The sequence below is a fragment of the Kogia breviceps genome, chromosome 15 (genome assembly GCF_026419965.1).
Source record: "Kogia breviceps isolate mKogBre1 chromosome 15, mKogBre1 haplotype 1, whole genome shotgun sequence".
Taxonomy (NCBI): Eukaryota; Metazoa; Chordata; class Mammalia; order Artiodactyla; family Physeteridae; genus Kogia; species Kogia breviceps.
In genome coordinates, this window is record NC_081324.1 from 22,894,692 (window position 1) to 22,919,620 (window position 24,929).

At 46.4% G+C, this 24,929-nt stretch overlaps 2 protein-coding genes across 52 annotated transcripts in view; both read left to right on the top strand.

Annotated features, from left to right (window-relative positions):
• Positions 1-1,345: 1,345 nt before the first annotated feature.
• MBD1 (methyl-CpG binding domain protein 1) lies at positions 1,346-18,975 on the top strand. 50 transcript variants are annotated; one of them, XR_010837014.1, is made up of 19 exons: positions 1,361-1,556; positions 2,774-2,908; positions 9,030-9,144; positions 9,240-9,406; positions 9,492-9,574; positions 9,746-9,786; positions 10,159-10,305; positions 10,399-10,527; positions 10,689-10,763; positions 10,894-11,013; positions 11,097-11,165; positions 11,748-11,915; positions 12,290-12,589; positions 12,683-12,820; positions 13,171-13,305; positions 13,390-13,451; positions 14,564-14,635; positions 16,346-16,640; positions 18,127-18,204. XR_010837014.1 is itself a non-coding variant. In XM_067015706.1 (18 exons), the coding sequence occupies exons 2-17, from the start codon at positions 2,799-2,801 to the stop codon at positions 14,601-14,603; spliced, it is 1,899 nt and encodes a 632-aa protein (XP_066871807.1). In that variant the 5' UTR covers positions 1,361-1,556; positions 2,774-2,798; the 3' UTR covers positions 14,604-14,635; positions 16,346-17,311. The 50 variants fall into 50 exon arrangements, 38 of the variants coding, with proteins under 38 accessions (XP_066871797.1, XP_058895749.1, XP_066871816.1 ...); XR_010837018.1 differs by lacking the exon at positions 12,683-12,820 and having other exon boundaries at positions 18,127-18,975; XR_010837010.1 differs by lacking the exon at positions 14,564-14,635 and having other exon boundaries at positions 11,751-11,915; positions 16,353-16,640; positions 18,127-18,975.
• Positions 18,976-19,058: 83 nt separating this feature from the next.
• The window catches only part of CFAP53 (cilia and flagella associated protein 53), a 66,676-nt gene continuing 60,805 nt past the window's right edge, over positions 19,059-24,929 (top strand). For both annotated transcript variants that reach the window (XM_059039800.2, XM_067015725.1), the window contains exons 1-3: positions 19,059-19,515; positions 23,326-23,555; positions 24,064-24,237. In XM_059039800.2, coding sequence (XP_058895783.1) covers positions 19,282-19,515; positions 23,326-23,555; positions 24,064-24,237 — 638 coding nt within the window. In that variant the 5' untranslated portion in view covers positions 19,059-19,281. The remainder of the gene's footprint in view (positions 19,516-23,325; positions 23,556-24,063; positions 24,238-24,929) is intronic.

Consider the following 24,929-nt stretch of genomic DNA (forward strand, 5'->3'; position numbering starts at 1 on the left):
TTTAGGAATATTTATGGGATAAAGAGGCAGGATGGTCTGAGGCATGGGAAAAGGTGATTGGAAATAAGAAAAGCGAGGTAATCAGTGGTCTGTGCAAGTGTAGTCAAGCTTCATGGTTCTTCATAGGACACATGTTCAAAAACTGGCAGTGTTAGCATGTTCTGAGGGTGGAGTTTTAGGCCCTTTGATGTTAAAAGGTCATCATGCAGGTCCATTTACATGGTCGGTAGTCTCGACCGGTCTGAATGGGGCAAGAATTAGCTCCAAGTTCCTGAAAAACAACTTAAGCAACCATTACTACAGTGACCCATATGTCAGGGGTGTTATATATAAGGAAGCTAGTGGGAGTTTAATTTAAAATCAACTAAAATCAAACTAAAAGCAAGTGAGGCAGGTTAAATTTGGTGGGCCTACTCAGGTTAGCCCTCTGTTTCACTACTAAGGGAGAAGCATGTCCATGCCAACAGGAACCAGGGTTTTTTCTCTCCCCAGGGGTCTCATGACTATTATTCCTCACAAATCATTAACCACCTGCGTCAGCAAAAGGCATTCTTCGAATTTTCATATCAGATGAAGGCAAGGGTAAAAGTTGATAGAGAACGTTTCTGGCGCCAGTGCATTCCTTCTGAGTAGGCTAAAGCTCCGTCACAGAGAAAGGGGAGGGGGGGTAGGACTGTGGGCCTATGATGGAACTGAAAAAATGGAGTCAGTGTGGTTCAGCCACACAGCATCTTTGGCTAACTTAATGTAAAATGTCAGTGCCATTTTGATGTTTGATCCTTTGTCTCAAAGATGTACATAACTGTGCCTTCCATTTCTAATAGATGGAACAGTCCTCAGAGTTTTCCAAAACACTGTTTTTCAGATTATAATCCTCAAGTTGGCTCAAATAAAATTTTCTATTTCTTCTTTAGCTCGACTATTGATTAATTTTTCCTTGACAGGAGGAACGGTAGGGCACAGGCGCGACCAAGGTAACAGGTGCGAGAGAAGTGTTCTGGCACGACCCCCCAGCCTTCTCTGCTCCTCCCTCCCAGTTACTCCTTGTGGAGATCGCCAACCAGAGACCAGGACCAACCCCAATCCTCCTCCTCCCCTTAGGTTGGAACCGGAGAGCGCAGGCGAGAACGAGATGGGCGGAGGGGCGCGAAGAGAGGTGCGCAGGCGCTGCAAGTCTCCGATGAGGCGCGAGCCTGAGTGGGACGTCGCCGCGCAAGCGCATCAGGTCCCCTCAAAAGAGGCACGCTTCTCCACCGGACTCAACACGCAGGCGTGGAGTCTTCCCCGCTAAGGGCTCGCGCAGGCGGGGTATTAGGGCGCAGGCGTCCCGCCAGGGGGCGGAGCCCGAGAGTTGGGCGGCGGATATCCGGTTCCTGGAGCAACGAACGGCGGCGGCGGCGGCGGCGGCGGCGGCGGCGGAGACAGCTACAGCTTCGGAGGAAGCGGCTGCGGAGGAGGAAGAAGAGGAGCTGGGCAAGGCGAGAGCCGCAGGCGGGAACCTCGCCATGGGTCAGCGGACCTAGAGCGGTGGAAGGTACCGGCCGGAAGCCGAGCTGGTGAGACAGTCGTGGGGGTGGAAATGGAGACCGCTCAGGCGGAGAATGGGGAAGAATTGAGGCTCAGAACGCTGACGGAGAGCAATGAAGGGCCCTCAGGCCGACGAGTGGGAGGAATGGCGGCGTCGGAATATTGAAGGGGAGTAATGGGGGAATTTAGGGGGAGGACGGGGAGGAATGGGCTCAGAAGACTGACAGGTAGAAGTGTCGGGATCTTGGACGAGGACGGAGAGGAATAGGGGAGGATCTGAACGCTGAGGGCAGATATTGGGGCCTCTCAGGTTAAGAAGAGAGAAATGGGGGTTCAGAACGCTTAAGGGGAGAAATTAGGGGCTCTCAGGCTGATGACGGGAGAAATGCGTTGGAATGCTGAAAGGGTGGCACGGGGGTCTCATGGAGGACGATGAAAAATAGGGGGTCAGAGCGCTGACAGTTAGGGATGGCATGACCCTGGCCCAAGAGGAGAGGAATGGGGTGGGGGGGGTCAAACGCAGAAGGGAGAAATCAGGGTGTCTCAAGCTGATGGGAGGATGAGGACGCTGAAGGGAACTTTTTAGCTGCAGAAGAGCGGAATAGGGAGGTTTGGGGGCTTGGGAAGATATTGTGGCTTAGAGCACCGACAGGGAAAATAAGGTGGGCGAGGCTGTCAGGGATATGGAAGAGCTGGGGGTTCTGTGGCAGAGGACACAGAGGAAGTCGAGGCAATAATATTGAAGTAGCAGGATAAGAGGACAGCAGACAGGAAAGGAATGGGAGAGTTAAAAGACTGAAAGAGAGAAATTAGTGACTCCTGGGTCAAGGAAGGGAATGAATGGGAGGTTAGGATATTGAGGGAGAGTTTGGGACCTGGGTCTGAGGACGAGTCGTATGGGGCCCTCTTGCGCTGAGGATGGGAGGACTGAGGTCTCTCAAGCTGAGGCCAGGGAGGAATCGGAGATTAGGACGCTGAGAGTGAGGAATGCATTGAGGATGGGGACCCTTAGGTTGAGGATGGGGCTACCAGGTCAAGAAGCGGGGGGAATGACGAGCTCCTGGGTCCAGGACAGGGAAGAATGGAGTGGGGTTGGGGGTTTTCTCTTCCTTATATTGGCCAGTTGCTTGTGGCAGGTCCTAGATCTTAAACAAGCATTAATAGATCCATGGGTTTGTGTGGCCTGGGGCACAACATGTTCCTCCCTAGAGCCTCAGTTTCTCCCACTGCCCCCTCCATGTTGCAGGCCGCTGCTCCTTCTTCTGGCCCCCATGGCTGAGGACTGGCTGGACTGCCCGGCCCTGGGCCCTGGCTGGAAGCGCCGTGAGGTCTTTCGCAAGTCAGGTGCCACATGTGGACGCTCAGACACCTATTACCAGAGGTACTGGGTGGGTTGTGGACAAGTCAGGGGTTAGGGCTGAGCCTGTTTAGGCAGGGTGAAATTAGGGGGTGGGGTTAAATTATGCATATACAGTTGATCCTTATTATTTGCAGATTCCGTATTTGCAAATTTGCTTACTAAAATTTGTTTGTACCCCAAAAGTCATACTCACTGTGCTTTCATGGTCATCTGTGGATATGCGCAGAGCAGCAAAGAAAAAGTCGCCTGATGCATGTGTTCCCAGCCGAGGTTGTACAAGGCTTTCTTATTTTAGCTCTTGTATTGGAAACAAGTATCCTTTTTGAGGTCTACTTAGTGTTCCGTTTTTTGCATTTTTGTACTTTTTAATGGTGATTTTGCTGTTTGTAGTTGCCCCCAAGTGTAGTGTTGAAGAGCTGTTCAGTGTTCTAAGCGCAAGAAGTCAGTGATGTGCAATATGCAGAAAATACGTATTAAATAGCTTTGTTCAGGCATGAGTTGTAGTGCTGTTGGCTGTGAGTTCAATGTTAATAAATCAAAAAGGCAGTATATCTAGAAAAAGAAGAGGAAATTTGCCAGTTAGTACATGAGGCTGCTCCAGAAAGTGCTAAAGGAACATCTACAGTATCTGATGAAGCTAAGGAAGAGGTGGAAAAGTGGCTAAATTCGCGAAACCATGAGATGATGATTCAAGTGTAGTGGATAGTGTGTGAGGCTGAAAGCAAACGACATTGACAGTCATGTTTCCCAGGGTTATGAAAATGTTAAGCCCGTCCCAGCTCGTGCTGGCTGGCTCACACGTTTGAGAAGGTGATACATCGTGAAAAGTGTTAAATTTGCAAGTGAGGCAGGTTCTGCAGATAAGAGACTGTGGAAGAATTTTAAAAACACCTGTTAAGTGTTATACAGGAAAAGGGTTATGTAGAAGAGTAGGTTTTCAATGCTGATGAGACTGGCTTGTTTTACATTGACAAAGGAACCTATGTAACACAGATGGCTTCCAAAGCTCCTGGCTTTAAATCATTCAAAGGCCATGCAGTTAATTATTTGTAAGAGGACTGTATTAAGCGGGGTGTCTTTAAACAGAAACACACATAAAACAAGGTTACATACTGATCAATTGACAGAATGTGACCAGAGGCTTACAGGAACCTAACCTGTAGTTCCATTAGGAGCAGTGGTTCTGTACTCACTAATTCAGTGTTCAAGGTGACTTTATAAAACAGATTACTGTGAATAATGAGAATTGACTGTAAATACATAAAAATAAATTTTTATAAACAAGTTACATTTCAGGATTTAAGGTCTTTTAGAATATGTTAGTGATATAGTTATTACATTTTCTGAAGTTTTTTTGTATGTAAGTTGTTTCCTTGAAGGAATGTAGTAAAATTGTACCTACAATTACATTTATTTACATGTTTATAAGTAAACATATGGTGTTTTTTAAATGTTTATATGTTTATATTAGTTGTATGTTTATCCACATATTTACAATTTTTATAAAACTTTAAAAATTTGTAAATATAAGTGCAATGATCAAGAACTGAAAAGGCCAGAGATTTTACCCTAATTAAGGCAAGATAGCAAGTGAATGTGTTGCAGTTTTGTGGATGCTAGTAGGAGATATGAGCCTTCTGGTTCAGAGATGAAAGACAGTTTATTACTCACAGCATTAGCAGTATCCAGTATGTCATAGTTATTGTGCCAGTTCCCCAAATGCCAGTTCCCACAGGGTGACATGAAGAGGGTAATTAATTAGCACCTACACATGCACTGGGTTGTGTTGTAGGAAAGGAACCTTGAGCTTAAGGAATCCAGTCTTTTATAATGTTAGGACAGTAAGGATGCCTTCCCTTTGCTCTGGAAGGACACCCTATCTCTTATCTTCCAAGGCTGATGCTGTACACACATCCTTGAAAAGATAGTTCATAACAAAGGATAGTCAGTGCTGGTCTTGAAAGACATGTAGAAATGTGAGAGACCTGTGGAATATTGTCTCCCAACATCAGTTACTTATACTTTGTTTTGTATGTAGTTGCATTTATTTGTTTGCATATGTATTTGTATGTATATCTATATGTGTACTGTTGACCCTTGAACAATGTAGGGATTAGGGGTGTCAATCCCCTATGCAGTCGAAAATCCACATATAACTTTTGATTCCTTGAAAACTTAACTACTGGGGACTTCCCTGGCAGTCCAGTGGTTAAGACTGTGCACTTGCACTGCAGGGGCATGGGTTCGATCCCTGGTGGGGGAACTAAGATCCTGAGTGCCATGTGGTGTGGCAAAACAAACAAACAAAAAAATTAACTACTAATAGCCTATTGTTGACTGGAAGCCTTACCGTTAACATAAATAGTTAACATGTATTTTTTATGTTGTATTTATTATATTCTGTATTCTTACAGTAAAATAAGCTAGAGAAGAGATTAAGAAAATCGTAAGGGAGTTCCCTCGTGGCCTAGTGGTTAGGATTCTGCGCTTTCACTGATGTGGCCCAGGTTCAATCCCTGGTCAGGGAACTGAGATCCTGCAAGCCGTGCAGCGCAGCCAAAAAAAAAAGATCATAAGGAAGAAAAAGTTCGCTTACAGTACTGTACTGTATTTATCAATACCATAAGTTTACATCATCTGTTTACAAGATGAATTGCTTGTCTGTCAGTACCTACGTCAATATTGTCTTATATGATACAAAACATTGTAGATATTATACATATTACTAATACCAGACATCAAAAATGAAAAGATAATTGAAAAATGTACATTTATTTACAGGTATAACAATTCATGCATTGATAACTAAGAAGGAGCAATATGATTGCTTTATGGTAGGGTACTATAACTGATACGATTGCTTCATGGATTGCTTCATGGTAGTCTCACCTGTACACTAATGAATGAATTGTAAAAATTTTATGGCATACAGTATTATAATCATATTCCTAATACAGTATTGGGAACATTGTTACATTTTTGAAAACCACTTACCTGTGATGATAGGCAGTTTCCCTGATTGCCAGAGAGAGAGGCATACCGTATTGTAATATAATTCTTTGAAAGCAAAGTTATAAAACAGTAAGAAAACTAACACGTTACTAAGTTTATATTAAATATCACTCACCTTATGCCTGTGTAAGTATAGGCCATCCACTTCAAGTCTCGCACAGATGAATACTTGGGTGATGAAACGTCTCATACAGTTCTTGCTGTACTAGGTTTTCACACAAAGATACTCATGCACAAACATGATAGGTAAGTATTAACTGTACAGCCTGATGATTATTTACTGTTCGTTAAGTAGAAGTGGATCATCGTAAAGGTCGTCATCTTTGTTGTCTTCATGTTGAGTAGGCTGAGGAGGAAGAGAACGAGGAAGGGTTTGGTCTTGCTGAGGAGGATGGTGGAGGCAGAAGGAGGAGGTGGAAGGGAAGGCAGGAGGGCCAGGACACTCAGTGTAACTTTACAGAAATACATTGTAATTTCTGTCTGACTTTTTTGCTTTTTCACTTTTCCAAAAATGTTTCTACACAGTGCCAATCTTTCTTCCACTGTTTGCTTTAGTTTCAGTGTCCATATCATAGAAGGGTCCGTGTTGTAAAATAAGTCAAAGTATTCTTGAATATCGGAACCCTTCTGCTAGATTGTCTAATGTCAGTTTTTTTCTGGCACTTTTTCTTCATCTTCTTCCTCATCATTGGACACGGGTTCGGTAGCATTCGTCTCCATCAAGTTGTCTTGTCTTAATTCCTCTGGTGTGGTGTCTGATAGCTCTTGAATCCAAGATCCATGTCTTGGAACCCTTTATCCCCTCTCCGCTTTTTGCCCTTTCCACAATCTCTTTCATGATATCCTTGATTGACTTGGTCGTAAATTCTGGGAAGTCATGCACAACATCTGGACACAGTTTTCTCTAGCAGCAGTTATTGTTTTGGGCTTGATGACTTTCACAGCCTTTTCTACAACGATGGCATCTTCAGTGGTGTAATCTTCCCAGACTTTCATGATGTTCTATGAAGGTTCTCTTCCATATTGTTGACTGTGTGTAATGAGCCTTCAAGGTCCTTATGACCCCCTGATCTAGAGGCTGAATTAGAGACATTGTGTTTGGGGGCAGGTAAACCACTTCGATGCCTTTGGTGTTAAATTCATGGGGTTCTGGGTGGGCAGGGGCGTGGTCCAATATCAAAAGAACTTTAAAGGCTGTCCCTTACTGGCAGGGTACTTCCTGACTTCAGGGACAGAGCATCAATGGAACCAATAAAAAAAAAAGGGTTCTCGCTGTCCAGGCCTTCTTGTACAACCAAAAGACTGGCAGCTGGGGTCTTTCTTTTCCCTTCAAGTCTCTAGGGTTAGCAACTTTATAGATAAGGGCAGTCCTGATCATAAACTTGACTGCATTTGCACAAACAGTAGGGTTAGCCCGTCCCTTCCAGCCTTAAATCGTGTTTCTCACTTCTCTTTCTTACTAATAAATGTCGTTTCTGGCATTTTTTTTTTGCAGAATAGGGCACTTTGATCTGCATTAAAAACTTGTTCAGGCAGGTATCCTTTCTCCTCAATGGTTTTCTTAATGGTGTCTGGGAACTTGTCTGCTGCCCCTTGGTTGGCAGAACCTGCTTCTCCTGTTATCTTGACATTTTCAAAGCCAAACCTCTTTCTACAATTATCAAACCATCCTTTGCTGGCATTAGATTCTCCAGCTTTAGAGACTTCACCTTTCTTTTGCTTTAAGCTGTCATTACAATGACTTCATTTTTTCTTGAATTATATTGGAATTTATAGGTATGGATTTCTTATAGCAATCTTGCATCCACATAAGAGCTGCATTTTCAGTGCGAGATAAAAAGGTGTTTTGCAAAAAATACAAGGTTTTCGAGCTGTTGGCGTAGCTGCAGTTACTGCTTCATGAATTTCCTTTTTTTTCTTTCTTTTTTTTTTTTTTTTTTACAATAGTCCTTACAACTGGATTCATTAATCTTGAATTGGAGGGCAACCACAGCTGCAGATCTCAGTCTACGGTACATGTCAAGCAATTCGGCTTTTTCTTGTAATGTCATGACTTTTCTCTGCTTCTTGGGAGCACTTCCAGCATCACTAGTTACACTTTGTTATGGGTCCCATGGTGTTATTCAGGGTTTTTACGGTATTGCGCTAAACGCGATGAAAATTACATGAGAACCACCGCAAGGGGTCACTTTCTACTGTGATGTGCAATTTACTGGAGAAACAGACTGCTCACTCGGAGATGATTAGCCTTCCATGGCATTTTAAGCAGATACTCGCAACACTTGAGCTCACTGCAGTAGCAACAGGAGGTGGCTGTTAGATGATTATAGTAGTACAATATGTACTACTACAGTTAATTTTATGCAGTTATGGTATAATACTACATCTTTATGTTTGTTTACATTTCTCTTGACTGCGAATGGTACCACATATGGTCTTTAAGCGTTTGTGTGATGAATAAGTTTTGATAAGTTTAAACTTTTTATAATAGATTTATGTATATTTTACGGTGGTAAAAGATAAAATAGACTAGTATCTACATATATTTTATGCATTCATGACACACCTAACTTTTTCTTAATTTTTTCAATATTTCTAGGCTACATGGTTCATTGAGTTTTTTTAGTCACAAATCTCAAAAAAATGTTCCAGTACATTTATTGAAAAAAATCTATGTATAAGTGGACCTGCACAGTTTAAACCTGTGTTGTTCAAGGGCCAGCTATATTTAAAATATTTGTGTCTTATATAAGCTTTCTTTATTTGTCTATGTATTTAGTATGTAAGGCTAACACAGTTACATTATTTAATGTATTTGTGTTCCTATTTGTGTTTATTTTCACTTACATAGAATACCACTAGTAGCACACATTATAAATACATGCATATCTGTTTACATTTATATTACTTATTACTGTTTGTACACTTACTGGTATTTATATGCCTTTTATCTTCCTGCTGTTCAGGGTTATTTGGGGTAGTTACTTGGTCGGGGCTCATAGTCTGATCCCAGGCTGCCTCCTGTATCCCACCAGCTCTGCAGGCCTATTCACCAGCCCAGTGGGAGGGTTGTGTGGGTGGAGTGGCAGTGGTTCTGCCTAGGTACCAACCTGTCCTGGCCCACCCCCAGCCCCACAGGAGACAGGATCCGAAGCAAAGTTGAACTGACCCGATACCTGGGCCCTGCGTGCGATCTCACCCTCTTCGACTTCAAACAAGGCATCCTGTGCTATCCAGCTCCCAAGGTACTGTACGGTGTGGGATACCCAGGCAGGAGTGGCTGAGCCACCTAACACCCACCCGCTGACTTACATCTTCCTGCCCTTTCTCTCATCTCCAGGCCCATTCCTTGGCCATCCCCAGCAGGAAGCGGAAGAAGCCTTCGAGGCCAGCCAAGGCTCAGAAACGTCAGGTTGGACTTCCGAAGAGTGAAGTCAGGAAGGAGGCCCCAAGGGATGAAACCAAGACTGATGCGGACACAGTCCCAGCCTCACTTCCTGCGCCTGGGTGAGTGTCGGCCTCAAGTGTGCCAGGTCCACGAGGGCTGTGGTTGGGGGTGCACTCGGCCCCACGCCCATGTTTCCCGTCCCAGGTGCTGTGAGAACTGTGGAATCAGCTTTTCAGGGGATGGAACCCGACGGCAGCGTCTCAAGACTCTGTGCAAGGACTGCCGAGGTGAGTGGCCCCTGGGGCACTGGGAGGTAGAGCCAGAGCAGGCTTGGCGTCAGGTTAGGACACAGGTGTCTGGCTGGAGATTGAATGGTAGATGTCAGGAAGGAGGCAGTCATGAGGTCAGGTATCTGATGCTCCCTTTACATTTCTCTTCTACTCTCTCCCTCCCTGCAGCACAGAGAATTGCTTTCAACCGGGAGCAGAGGATGTTTAAGGTAAGCACGACCTGCTTCCTCCTCACAAGTGTGCGGTGGGAGCAGGATGTGATAGGGGCTGGTGAGAGTCCGAAGGAACAGTGATGGATCCACAGGATGTCAGAGTCATTTTGTAGGGAGCTAGTGACAGTCAGCCGACAGTAATGGGAGTTAATCAGTAGACACAGTGACGAGGTTCACAGGGGAACAGTAGACATCGTTATGGCCTCAACGATGGTGGCTAATCAGTAGTCATCAGACAGTGATGAGACAAATGGGGGATGAGCAGACATGATGATGGGGGCCAATGTGGGGTCAGCAGACACACGAGGGGCAGTGCTCCTGGAGCCACTCTGCCTGGACCTGTGACCTTGCCCCGCCCATTCCTGGCAGCGTGTGGGCTGCGGGGAGTGTGCGGCCTGCCAGGTAACAGAAGACTGTGGGGCCTGCTCCACCTGCCTTCTGCAGTTGCCCCATGATGTGGCCTCGGGGCTGTTCTGCAAGTGTGAGCGAAGACGGTGCCTCCGGATTGTGGAAAGGGTGAGTCGGGCAGGTGGGGTGGGCCCGAGGCTCACCTGCACTCCTGACCCTCATAGCCCTGGCCCCATGCGTCACACCTCCGGCCCCCCACAGAGCCGAGGGTGTGGAGTGTGCCGGGGCTGTCAGACCCGAGAGGACTGTGGCCGTTGTCGAGTCTGCCTTCGCCCTCCCCGCCCTGGTCTCAGGCGCCAGTGGAGGTGCGTCCAGCGGCGTTGCCTGCGGGTGAGTCAGGCTGGAGGGGCCGGCGCTGGTGGGCCACGGCAGAGCTCATTCTACTGTTATAGCTGCCTCTGCTTCATGCCAACCCGGCCTTGCCCACCTCATGTCTTCTTTTCTCCCCTGTCCCATGCTCACCTCCTTGGCCCCGCCTGCCCATCTGCCAGCACCTTGCACACCGCCTCCGCCGCCACCATCAGCGATGTCAACGACGCCCTCCCCTAGCTGTGGCTCCCCCTGCTGTGAGTGCCCCGGCCCACCTTCTGCCTGCCTGTCCCACGTGCATGCTTTCTGCACACCTCGGGGGAGGCAGGTGGTCCTGTGTCTGCCTGTTGCCACCAAGCCTAAACTGTCCTTCTGGCTTTCTCTCAGGGTAAACACGGCCGCCGCAGGGGAGGCTGTGACTCCAAGGTGGCTCCCCGGCGGCGCCCTCCCCGAACCCAGCCCCCGCCTGTACTTCCGCCCTCGCAGCCTCCAGAGTCTCCAGAGCTGGTGAGGCCCTGGTGGGCAGGGGGAAGGCACAACTGTCACTGCACCCACTACCTGCCCTGACCCCACCCCGTTTGCCTCTGCAGCACCCCAGAGCCCTGGCCCCCTCGCCACCTGCTGAATTCATCTATTACTGTGTAGACGAGGACGAGCTAGTGAGTGGCCTCACCCTACCTGGACAAGCCTAGACTCTCCCAGGGCACTTGGTTAACCCCAAAGAAGCAGATGCTGCCATGGGCCTAATAAGGGAATAGTAAGGCACAGTGATGGGTGCTAGTGTGGGATGAGTAGACAGTGGGGTAGGCACTAATATGGGATCAGCAGGTGCAGTGACGGCACCTAATGTCGGATGAACCAGCACTCTGGTGGGACTAATAGAGGAGAAGCTGGCACGGTGACTGAAGTTCGCACAGGATGAGCAGATGTTGCAGGTGCAGTGATGGGAGCAAAATCCTGCTGGAGACGGGGGTCAAAGACATTCTTGGTAGCTAGTGGGGGACTAGCAGATAGAACGATGGATACTGTGCTGGAGCAGCCACAGTCCTCGTGGTATCAAGGGCCATCTGGTACAGTGATACTGCCTGGTGCTGGACTAGCAGATGCTGAGGTGCAACTAGTGGGGAGTCAGGCTAAGACCAGTGTCCAGCCGGTTCCCTCCAGTGGGGCTAGTGGAGGAGTAACAGGAGCAGCATTGTCATTGTCCTAGTGACAGCATCCCCCATCCGTCTGCTCCCCAGCAGCCTTACACGAACCGTCGGCAGAACCGCAAGTGTGGGGCCTGTGCAGCCTGCCTGCGGCGGATGGACTGTGGCCACTGCGACTTCTGCTGTGATAAGCCCAAATTCGGGGGCAGCAACCAGAAGCGCCAGAAGTGTCGTTGGCGCCAGTGCCTGCAGTTTGCTATGGTGGGTGCAGCAGGATGGGTCAGGTGGGTGGGACGAACAGTGCCAGGCCCCCCGGTGCCTGAGAGGGATGGGCCGGCCTGGTAGGTGGGTGGGGACCAGCCAGATGGGTCCTGCAGCTTCGGAGCGGTGGGTGGGGCAAGGGGTTCGGCCAGCAATGAGCAGACATTGTGCTGGGATAAATGAGGCATCTAGGTGGCACTGGCATTGCCAACAGGAGACTAGCAGGCTCGGTGACGAGGGGCTCATACCTAAGGAGACTCTGTGCTGGGATTAACGGGGGCGGGGGAAGCAGAGTCACAGGCACATTGATCGGGGCAGGGCAGTGTGGTTGGCCATTGTACCCAGCGGCCATAACACCCCATCTCTCCTCACAGAAGCGGCTGCTGCCAAGTGTCTGGGCAGGGTCCGAGGATGGCGCCGGGCCACCCGCACCTTACCCGCGTCGAAAGAGGCCTGGCTCTGCTCGAAGGCCCCGTCTGGGTCAGACCCCGAAGCCTCCCTTGGCCACGCCCATGGCCCAGCCAGACCGTGCCCAGACTCCAGTGAAGCAGGAAGCAGGCAGTGGCTTTGTGCTGCCCCCACCTGGCACCGACCTCGTGTTCTTACGGGAGGGTGCAAGCAGTCCCGTGCAGGTGCCTGGCCCAGCTCCAGCCTCCACAGCATCTCTGTTACAGGTGAGGGTCCCACCTTATCCTGCCCTTCCCGACCCCACCCAGCCTCATGTGGGGAAGCTGGGACCAAGTCTGCTGCCATCCTCCTTCACGCAGGAGGCCCAGTGCCCTGGCCTGAGTTGGGTCGTGGCCTTACCCCAGGTGAAGCAAGAGAAGGCGGATGCCCAGGAAGACTGGACACCGGGCACAGCCATCCTGACTTCTCCTGTATTGCTGCCTGGCTGCCCCAGCAAGGTGGGGGTCAGTGATGGGTGGTCTGTGAGCAGAGTGATGGTGAGCCATGATGGTGGTTCTTTGAGCAAAGTAATAGTGTGCTGATTACAGCCTCTCACAGAATCATCCCGCCTGTCTGACAGATGCCCCACCCTCCCCAGGCGACTAGTTTTGCCTGCTTTGTTGCCCAGCTAACAGAAGAATGGGAATCTGTGAGGAATGGGAAAGGTTTGTAGGCAGAGAATTGGTTTTTCTGTGCTCAAGTGTGACAGAAGTGGGATTGTCAGTGCAGTGACAGGTTGGCTGATAGAGACACTTTCCTCAGGCCAGCCCTACCCTTCTGACAACTGCCCATTTTCCACCTCTCCCAGGCAGCAGACCCAGGCCTGCCACCTGTGAAGCAAGAGCCACCTGACCCTGAGGAGGACAAGGAGGAGGAGAACAAGGATGACTCCACCTCTGACTTGGCCCCAGAGGAGGAGGCAGGAGGGGCTGGCACGCCCGTGGTCAGTGCTGGCGGACACCTCACTTTTCCTGACCCTGCTTTAGCCCCACCAGCCATGTTGACCCTGATGTTAATTCTTCCCCAGATCACGGAGATTTTCAGCCTGGGTGGAACCCGCCTCCGGGACACAGCAGTCTGGTTGCCAAGGTGTGCCCTCCACAGGGAGGGGTTTGGGTGGGATGGGGTGGGGTGCCGGTCAGATGTGGGCCCTGAGTCTTGAAAGTACACTCAGCATTTTGGCATGGTGTAGTGGGAGGTAAAGGCCCCACACCACTGCTCTGGTCACAGTCAGTGATGGGGTATGTACAGGACCTTAGAGATTTCTCCTGAGGTCCAGGTCAGGGCTCTTCTTGAGGAGGGTTATGGGAGGTGATGGGGGGAGAGGATTTGGTGACCTGTGATGAGATTTGAAAGAAAAAGAAAAGGAAAGCCTTGTCCCCATGTCCCTAAGAAAATCCACAGAGGTCAGGCTTAATATATAAATTCTTATTCAGAGAATCATCATTCAGGGTCTTGAAGACCTGTGGAGTCTCCAAAAGATGAATGGGTGGGCTGGGCAATGGTGGGTGGGCAGGAGATCTGGGTCCTAAGATGGCTGTGTTATCTGGGTCCACATACAACTGGAGTATCCTCTGTGGAAGGGGTTAGGCTGTGTTTCTTGAGCCTTTCCAGAGCCCATTGAGGTCATTTACTGTTTCAGCTGCTGCACAGGACTGTCCCTGCAGGTGTGGCAGTAGAAGGCAGGATAGGTGCCTATAAGGACTGGGACGGTGGGAGGAGGACAGGGGGATGCTGCCTCCTGCAGAACTGCTGACAGCCCTGAACAGAGCCCCAGACACAGGCAACATAAACCTGTTGGCCTAAACTCCTGGATTCCTTTGTTCCTGCAAACTAGTGTCTGCAGGCCAGAGACTTCTCCACCTGCACCTGGGCAAGTACTGAGGTACTGATTGCGGCCCTTCTGGGCACACTGCAGTGTGGCAGTTACAGCGGTGAATCAATGACCCTGGAAGGCTTATCCTTCAGGAGACACAGGATTTCTGCCTTCAGGGAGCTTATAATCCAACAGGGGAGACTTATTTCCCCTATGCATGAAGTCATTACATATTACTGGAGAAGGTAATGATGTGCTACATTGTCTGTAATGGAAGATTTTAGAAGAGAGAAGGGGAAATGGAAGAGTAGGGAATGGTTTGTGATGCTCCATTTTGCACATAGGGAACCTCATTCAACATACAGACCTGCTCCCTCTTCTCTAGGTCCAAGGACCTTAAAAAACCTGGAGCTAGAAAGCAGTAGACTGGAGGCTTCTGCAGACTGTAGGACTCAAGGTGATATTTACAGACCGACTTTATGAGAGACAACACTGATCTGCTCAGAGGCTGGACCATAGATGGATTGCCAGGGCTTGTGTGGGAGTCAGTAGGAACTGGGAAAACACCACCAAACCAGAGGAGCAGGCCTGTTCAGTACTTTGAGCTTATAGAGGAAGTAAGCAGAAAAGGAAGGAAAAGAGTAGAAAGTTGGTGTATCTGCTCCAACCGGTGCAAATCCCGAGAGCCTGAGTGTGATAAGAAGTGTGGATATTAAGGATGGGGGAGTTGGGTTGGGAGAGCGGATGTAATTAAAGCCACCTTCAGCCTAAACAAGCCATCATCATAAATAATTTTAAATACATTTGGATGAGACCTGGCCGTGTCTCTAACATTTCCTCAGGGAGACAGCAGTTGGGAATGTAATGTGAATAAATGAGGAAAGGAACTGCTATTTGGTGAGTTCCTCCCATGGACCTAGTTTAGTCCTCAGAAATATCTTTCTAGAAAGGCATTGGTTTTGCCCATTTTTGCAGACAGGAAAACTGAGATGCAGAGAAACTACATAACTTGTCCATTGTCGAACAGCTAATATTGATAGAGCCTAGAATCAGACCCAGGTTGTAAAAGCCTTGTCCTAAGTTAAGCCACTAAGCTGTAAACTATAACCTGTGTCCAATAGTGTGTAATAATGTTATATTAATGGAAGTTTCCAGTGACCTTGAAAACAAGGTGGATTGCTCTAAGCTTTACACAAACCCCTTAACACTGCTGCCCTTAGGGTGGTTTAGGGAGCACCAAGGCATTGTGGATGGTGTCACCTTATCAGAGCACCCATGCCTCCTGAGACTGGGTTCTTCCCAGGCCTTGGCTGCTGCATAGGATCCCTCAAACCCAAAAGGGCATCTTTCCCCATTGGTGCTGCTTGTTGCCGTCACTCCCTGTCCTCAGCCAAAGCAGTCTTCAGAAGTAAAGCTCCTGGCCTGGCTCATCATTCCTCACAACTCGAATCCCCTGTCCCTTGGTGACCTTTGTGCTTGGTTTCTGCTCAGCACCTATCTACTAGGAGTCTGAGTTCCTGCTTCAAGTCCTGCCTAAGGGCCAGTCTTGGCTCAGCCCTGCCTCACTTTCCAATTCTGCATAAAATGCCAAGAAGATTAGACCTGTGATTCATTACTTAGTTAGCTTTATAGTGCCAGGACTGAGTGCATGCCTCCCTCCTTAAATTTTGTAGTTTATGTGCTTCGCTTGCCTTACTCTAGTCCCAGCCCTGCAGCTTTAGATAATTCAGATGTAGATTAAACTTTTCTCTAGTTTAACTCATTATATAGCCCTCTGCCAGCCTCCTCTGCTCCTTCCTTTGCCTCACCCTGCCTACTTCAGCCAGAGGAAGACTGGATAATTTTCTTGATACTGTTTTGCTCCCCACCCCCAGGATCCAACCACTCAACCCTAGTATTCTAGTGGTATTTTGACAGTGATGTCCTAAGTGAAATTTATTTGAATAGCATTCTGATTCATGAGATAAGAGTCTGGTTATTGTGTGTATGAGGATACAGTCAGAAAAGCAGCACCACTAATACAAAGATTTTATGTATATATGTACATATAAATATGTATATTATGTTAAAAGATTTATTGTAGGGATTTGACCTTATGCAGTTGTGGGAGCTGGTTGAACAGTCTCTGTAAGGCTGTTGTTTTTACATCTAATGCTGGAGCTTGAAGTCTGCAGGGCAGGCAGTCGGGAAGGGAAGATGGATGTAAAGAGTGGGAGACCGAGGAGACACTGGCGCCCACGAGCACGAGCTGGAAACCACGCGGATGGCCCAGGACCCATGTCAGCCTCTCACCACCTCCAACTTCGGTGATGTGGGTTTCCTGCAGAAGAAGCTGGTGCCCTTCATCACAGAGTTAAATATGCATCTGGGCCAGGAATTAGAGAAGCCGAAGGAAGATCCTGGGGAAGGTGGAGCAGCTGCAGGCCTGGCTGCAGGCCTGACTGCTGCCCCATACCAACGAGGTGAGCCAGCAGATAAATGACATGTGTGAACTGCAACAGTGCCTGGTGCCCCTGCACCAACCTTCCGAGTGTGCTGCTGCTTCACTTCTGCCCTCCAGTTATCACGCAAAATGTCTCTTGTGGCCCATCCTAACCGGAAGCATACGGGGAAGGGAGTACTGGGAAACGTAGCCTAGTCAAGGTGACACGTTACAAAGCCACCCTGCCATGAATCAGCTCCCAAGGGTCTCACTACTCAACTGAGGATAAAGGATAACGTGATAAAGCTTCGTTGCTGAAAATGCAAAGCTGAAGACCATGGATTTCATGGTGACCCCAGCAAGTACAGAAATTCTGTCAAGCCCACCCAGAAAAAACTTGCTGGTCTCGGCAATTTTTGTGTCATTCAAGTATTGAGAACCTGGCCCATGGTAGGCACTGTACTTAATACTGGGATTCAGGAATGAAAAAGATATAGTCCATGCAGTTTTATTAAATACATCAATATGTATTTACAAATGGTGAATGGATTTCCAACTTTATCGTGGAATTTAATGGTGAAAATGCAGAATTCAGGAAACTGTTGGGAGGACAGCCCTTGCGTGAACCTTGTTGGGGCACAGTAGGCATTGGAAATAATATAAATAGTTTCTATCTCTATGCTGTTCTATTTTAAAATTATTTTTAAATGATTTTTATTGTCCCGTTTACTGATTTATACACTTAATGTTTCTTTTGGGAGTGTCTTGATGGTGCTTAAGTGTTGATTGACTGCCTCTGAGAAAGTGGTATAATGGGTGGCAAGATCAAGGTCAGGTTCTGTCCATGGACCTTGGGTGAATCACTTCTCTTAGGCCTCCCAGGAGGTTGAGACTTGGTTGAAAGCCTTGTCTCACTGGGCTTGGCGCCTGGCCCGGCCCCTTCACCCACTGAATAGGCCCGTCAGGGGGCTTCAGCGCCCGGACTGTGGTCCTCCTACCAGGGCTCGGGAGACGCTGACCCTCACCCGCCTGCCTGGGAGGCCCTGGGGCGTGGCCTCCGCTGGGTCCAGGCTTCTGTTCCCAAGCGGAGCCGGCACGGTGGGAAGCCGAATCCCCTCTTCACAAAGTGGCTCAACAGGTAAAACCGAAGCGGAATTAAATTACGGGACACGCCCAGGGTGAGGGCGCGGCAAGACGAGCTCAGGACCAACGCTGGGATGTTCAGGGCGGCCGGGTATTGCCAAGGGTCCGCTTCCCCTGTCTGTCGCTGAAAACTCCAGGCTGTAGACCTCGGAGGTTACCGACGGGCGCCCAAGGATCTCAGTGGCTTTTACCAAACCCCGCTCCTAGGCCGAGGGCGTTTTTGTCGCCTCTCTTGCCCAAGGGTGTGGTGTCAGGGTGCTTCCACCCAGACCAGCCGGCGGGCCAAGTATCCGTGGGAATCGAAGATCAAGGAACTGGCCCTCAGGACCCCGTCCAGGGAACGGAGACGATCGTCTAATTTCTTTCTTTTTTGTTTGTTTCAGGCTACGTAAACTTTTAGCAGTAAATGAAAATGAGTATTTTACCGAACTGCAGTTGAAAGAAGAAGCTTTATAGGAGATAAAAGACAAAATGAGAGAATTATTAAAAGAAATTTTGAAAGAGAAGAGAGACTTTTGTGGCTGAAAGTCTGAACCAGCAATTCAGGAAATGGAGTCCAAACCTAGAAACATACTGCCTACAAAATCCGAAGTGGGCGGATTACAAATGATTAAGCAATGCTAATTTACCGTAAATTGCGGACTTAAGATAGGATGCACAGCACTAGTTGTACTTTGGTTATTACACGTCAGTGACCAACTAGGTGCTGATTTTTTTGTGTTGTAGTGATAGTTGTATGTTCATCCCCACTATAGAAAGAGTACCAAAGTGTTATTTGGCTTTTAGGTATTAACTACCACCTTGCTCTTGACCCGAAGTACAGCTGTGGTCTCCACCTGTGCTGAGGACCCCTTCTAGGTTTCCTGACCTGTGTTGTTTTCCTGCCTGGGATCTGGAATCTCAGAGCCCGATCACCTGCAATTCTAATCCACATCCTACCCCTGGCCCTAGTTTTTATTGTGTGCAGCCAGGTCGTGTCACTGCCGTACCAGCCCATCTGACTGCCCCGCCATCCTAGGGTACCTCAAGTCTAAACCCCGGTTTCCTGATTTTATTAACAAATTTATCATTACTGGTTGAGTTGGCTGACAAAACAGCCTCTCTCAGCTTTAATTGTTTTAGCTGTAAAATGAGGATAATACCTGCTGTTCCATCAATCTTATATTTGTGAGGCTCAGAGGTTTTATGTGTGAAAATACCTTGTAAATTCCTGTAAAGAACTACGCGAATAAGGTTGTCTTGTGATGATTTATGTCATGAAGATTAACTTAGAGATGGCCTCAAAATTTAACGAACCAACAAAATACCCACTAACCTTTCTCATGCTTTTAGTCCGATTACAAGATATAAATAGAAAAGTCAATTGGAATGTAGTTAGATCTTCGACTTCACTTCGGGTTAAGGAGGCTCTTTTTCTGCTATTTGATGAACCCTAGAAGAAGGGAGCGAGGTCGGCGGGAGGCCCGGCCAAGGGCGGGGTGAGGACTGCGCAGACTCAGCTTTCACACTCCCAGAGGAAGTCGTGAGTGCCGGCGTCCATGGTCACCATGGTGACGGGACCAACTTCCGCCCCACTCACCTGCCCCGAGCCCTGCGAGGCGCACCATGGCAACCGGACCTCTGCGTCGCGGAATCTGGTCCCTCAGGTCTCTGTGGTTGGGGAACCGCGGCTGGCGCCGCCACCAAGCCGAGGGGACTCGAAAATGTACAGCCAGCGATTTGGCATCGTACAGCGGGAGGTTAAGGGCCCCACTCCCAAAGTGGTGATCGTGGTAAGCACGGGATGTGTGTGCGGGACCCTACCGCTTTCTGCATCTCCCACAACTCAGCGCTCAGCGCAGCCCACCCTGGCCCCCAGCAGGGGCTCTCTCGAGGAAAGCAGGTGTTTGATGCAGCAGCTTGAATTTTGAAAGAGGGAAGGGTAAGGTCTCTTGCCTAGCTCTCGTACTCCGTCCCTCCCTACCCCCCAACTCCCCGCGTCATATAATATTTACTTTCTATATTCGGAGAAACACTACTTGAGGTCTTGAGGGTTTTCAGTCTTCCCAGACTGCTGAAAGAGGTCGTCCCCTTGCAACGCGGAGTGTGTGTCAAGGAAACGGTGCTGGGTCAGGCGGCAGGAAATCTGGGGTCTGGGCTGGCAGTGATGCAGCTGTACGGTCTTGGGCTAGTTCTACACGCCTAGGAAAATCGTCTGTTGAAGGAGTATTGGGCTGTGAGGGGTTGTGAGTGGTTATAGAGCCCTTCCTTTGCTGACTCAGTCATAACAGAAGCGTCCCTGCAGGCCTGGGAATAGGAGGTTGGTTTCCTTTAAGACAGGGGAGGTGGTAGGAGGCCAGGGGAATGCTGCGTGCTGCAGAGTTTGATAGGTCCTGCTCAGAACCCCAGACACTTGGTCCATGCACCTGCATTCCTTTGTTTCTACACAGTGGTTTCTACAGGCTAGACAACCACGTGTAGGTAGGCAATTATGGAGGTATTACTTGAGCCCCTGCTGTGTGCACAGCTCTGTGGAAAATACAGGGGTGAATACAGTGACCCTGGGAGGTTTACCCTTCTTTAGAAGTCTGATCCCTGCCTTCACGTTGCTTATCATCTAACTGCAGAAACAACTTGCTCATGCACAAAACCATCAAAGGTTAACACAGTAGATAATGATGTGCTATATTGTCTGTGTTGGAACATTGTGGAAGAAAGATCAGAGATGATGAAGGGTGCAGTTTTATTATGCTCCATAGTGCACATAGCAGTTCTCAATGCTCCCTCTTCTTTAGGTCCAGGGACCGTAGGATCTGGGTTTGGAAATCAGAGTGGAGTCTTTTACAGTCTGTATGGTTCAAGGTGATCATTATAGACAGACTTTATGAGGGACAGAAATCGATGTACTTTGGGTTCTGTATGCGAACACTGAGCTCAGGGGCTGGGCCATTGGTCAGGTGATATTACTTGTGTTGGGAACCAATAAGGATTTCTGTTCCACCAAATTACCACCAAACCAGAGAAGCAGGCCTATTGAATACTTTAAGTTTATAGAAGAATAAAGAGGAAAAGGAAGAGGTCAGAGCTGGTGTATCTCAGCTGTCAGAGTGTGATAAGAAGTGTGGATGTTAGAGGTTGCAGAGTTGTGGTGGGAGAAGAATTAAAGCCACCAGAGATGAGACTTGGATGCTAAACAATTCCTCCAGGAGAAGGTGGTGAAAGATGAAATGTCTGAAGTAATGGAGAAGCAAAAGGAGCGGCTATTTGGTGAGTGCCTCCTAGGGACCCAGTTATTTACTTCTTGAAATAATTTTTTAGGAGGACATTTATTTTGCTCATTTTGACAGGTGAGAAAACTGAGACTTAAACAGATTAAGTAACTTGCTCAAGATCACACAATCAGTAATCAGTAGAGGCCAGAATTAAACCTAGGCTGTAAGACGACATTCTTTAAGACATTAAACTGTAAACTGTAATAGTAGAAACTAATTTGAGATGTTGCAGTAACAAAAGCCTTCAGTGACCTTGAAAGTACAGAGTAGTTATTAAACCCTTTGTTCTGAATTTAGCATGGTTTAAGAGTTGCAGTGTCCATTATGGTGGCCACTAGCCACAAATGGCTTTTGAGCACTTGAAGTATGCATAGAGTCACATGTTGAAATGATAATATTTTGGATATATTGGTTAAATAAAAATATATTATTAAAATTAATTTCCCCTGTTTTTTTTTTTTACTTTTTAAAATACAGCTACTAGAAAATGTTGTTAAATTACATATCTGGTTTATATTATATTTCTGTTAAACAGGACAGATTTTGATTACATAATGCTAAGACTCTGCATGGATTGGCACCACCTTGTTGTTAGAGAACTCCAGATCATACCTGTTCATCCAGAGATAGGGTCCTTCATGACCTCAAAGTCCTACACAGGATGCCCAAGCCTTAAAGGGCTTCCTAATCCCCAGCTGCTGCTCAGGCTGTTTCTCACCACCCTCCACCCCCATCCCCCTCTTCAGTCAAAATGTACCTCAGAACCTGGTTCTTGCTCTGACAATTTGACAATTGATTCCTGATGCCCTTGGTGCTTGGTTCCTGTTCTCAGCCCATCTGTCTACTGGGAGCTTGGTTCCTATGTATATCCTGCCCAGGGTGCAGTCTTGACCCAGCTCTGCTTTGTTGTCATTGAATCCACATTCATAAAATATTTTATATATTAGAGGACAGTAGTTTGTTAACTAAATCTAGGCTCTAAATAATTTGGATATGAATTAGCTACTTCCCATGATGTAACCCTCAACATCGTCTTTTGTCTCCAACCTACCTCAGCTTTGGTATTATCTTGTTCAACTAATCTAGGTACATATACCCTGAGCCCTGAATCTTTTCATGAAGCTGTCTTCAAATGTTGATTTTCTTTCCCTAGGAGATTCCCTTACCAAGTCCCAATGCCAGTATTCTGGTAATCCTGACAGTGCTGTTCTAAGTGTAAATGATCAGATTGACTCTGCCACATGAGTTAAAAGTTTTGTTACTGTGAATCAGCACACCAGAGTCTCACTACTCACTTAAGGATGATTTGATAAAACTGGCTGAAAGTACAAAGCTCAAGACCATGGATTTCATGGTGGCCCAGGAGGAGCAGGAGTCACATCAAGCCCACCCATAAACATTGTTTCACTCATTCATCTTTCCCTTTCATATTAAGAACCTGATGCTGGTAGGCGTGTTCATTGCTAGGAATACAGAAATGAAAAAGATATAGTCCTTATGATTTTATTAAATGTGTCAATATGTATTCACAATGATGTATGCATTTCCAACTTTCTGGTGGAAGTTTGTATAAAATGAACATATTTACAGAAATTCAATTTACCCCAAAATGTCAGGAGCACAGCTCTTACATTAAACTTCTGGGCACAGTAGAAATAGGAAAAAAGTTCTACCACTAGTGTGTTTTTTTTTCCCTTTTCTTTTCCTTCTTTCCCTCCCTCTCTTTCTATCTTCCTTACTTCCTTCTTAGTAAAGGGTTTTTCATTGTCACAACTCGTTAAATATTGATATATCCTTATACTTAGATAGTAGTCTTTTAATTGAAAGAATTTTTATGTTGGTAACTATGTTGTCCACCCCTGAGAAACAATGTGGGATAGTTGGTGGCAAGATCAAGGTCAGGAATTAGAAGATCTCTACTTCTTGTTCTGTCCAGGTCTGCCCTAACTATTTAAAGCACTTTGAGCAAGTAACTTGTCTGTTGTTAAGTTATAACTTATCTAGATAATCCAGAGATTATCTAGTCAATTATCTATTGACTAGATAATCTCTGGAGCCCTGTTCAAATTTTTAACTTCATAATTCCATGAACTTTTATTCAAATGGCATTTGAGAAATATTTGAGACTGATTTGATGACATCTTAGGTATAGGTTCAAAGAATCAAACAAGTTACATCTTAGGCACCTAAGTTGTTTGCAGTTGTAGCAGGATGTATTAGTTTTATATACCAAGTTTTGATTAATATGAGTATTGGTGGAGGTCACGATTAATTGAAAATATGCAGTTGATTTTGGGTCTATCATAAGTGATAGTTGCTATTTGTTTTCAGAGAGCCAAGCCTCCCAAAGGCCAAGGGGCTGAGCGTCATCTGGAAAGAATCCGACGCAGCCATCAGAAGCATCATGCTATTTTGGCTTCAGTTAAGTCAAACGAGCGGGATCGCTTGAAAGCTGAGTGGGACCAGCACAATGACCGCAAGTTTGTGGACAGTCTTGTGAAAGCAAGAGTCAAGGATGCCATGCAAGGGTTTAGCATCAATACTGAAGAAAGACGAAATAAGTAAGGCTCGTAAACCAGCTGATTCAGACTCTGAAACATTCCTAAAGCCACAGTTTGAGATTGATCAATCAAAAATCAAGTGAATTTTTACAATAAGGATCATGGCTGAGCTATGCATATTCCTACCAAACAAATAGCTATTGCTTGTTTCTATTTTCACTTGTGATAACCTATGTTTGATAGAAAGCAAAAGAACATATTGTTTCAAATTTCTTTATTTTTAATTAAAATCTCATTCTTTTTTGTTGAAGATACACATTACATATCTCATCTGTATGTGATCAAATAAAACATGGCATAGATTAGTATCTTTGCTTTAAATTGCTTTAAATGGCAACTAGTCTTATTTTATGGAATACTGTAATGATTTTTCCTTTTTACAAAATTTATGACTGAATGGGTACTTCTGAAATCAGATTTAACAAAATAAAATCAGTTAGTGAAATGGTACATGTGGCATGATAGTTTTAATTTCCTTTTCTTTTGTCATTTTGTTTTGTGAACTTAGGTTACGTGAACTTTTAGCATCAGAAGAAAATGAATATTTTATTGAAATGCAATTGCAAGAAGAAACAATTGAGGAGAAAAAAGATAGAATGAGAGATAAAATCAGATTATTAAGAGAGAAGAAAGAAAAAGAGAGACAGGATTTTGTGGCTGAAAAGCTAGACCAGCAATTCAGGTAATGATATCAGAAAAACACACACACAGAATCTGAAGTTGGCATATTAAAAATTATTTAAGAAAGCTAACTACAGTAAAGTGTAGCCTTAAGAGGGTATACACAGTAGTTGTACCTTTAAGTCTTGTTAATTATATATACATCATTGCATAATGCAGATACTGAGGAGTTTTGTTTGTTTTGTGGTGAGAATGCATAAGATTCACACTCTTAGCATATTTCAAGTATATAATACAGTATTATTGTCTGTAGTCACCATACTGTATATTAGAGCCCCAAAACTTATTCATTCATCTTATAACTGAAATTTTATATCCTTTGACCAATATGTTCAGATTTCTCCCACCCCAAAACCCCTGAGAACCAGCATTCTACTCTCTGTTTCTGTATGTTCAACTTTTTTTTCTCAGATTCCACATTTAGTGAGATCATACAGTACTTGTCTTTCGCTGTCTGGCTTATGTCACTTAGTATTATATCCTCCAGGTTCATCCATGTTGTCTCAAATGGCAGAATTTTCTTTTTTATGCTGAATACTATTCCATTTCATACTTTCTTTATCCATTCATACGTCAGTGGACACTTAGTTTGTTTCCATATGGTAGTTCTGGTTTTAATTTTTTGAGGAATCTCCATACTGTTTTTCAGAATGGCGATACCAATTTATATTCCCACCAACAGTGTACAAAGGT

Bases quoted from the DNA above. Each gene is read 5' to 3' on its own strand.
- MBD1 (XM_059039783.2), top strand. From the start codon at position 2,799: ATGGCTGAGGACTGGCTGGACTGCCCGGCCCTGGGCCCTGGCTGGAAG. The intron at 11,916-12,289 runs GTGGGTGCAGCA...CTCTCCTCACAG, and splicing joins AGTGCCTGCAGTTTGCTATG to AAGCGGCTGCTGCCAAGTGT. The intron at 12,590-12,682 runs GTGAGGGTCCCA...TCCTTCACGCAG, and splicing joins CCACAGCATCTCTGTTACAG to GAGGCCCAGTGCCCTGGCCT.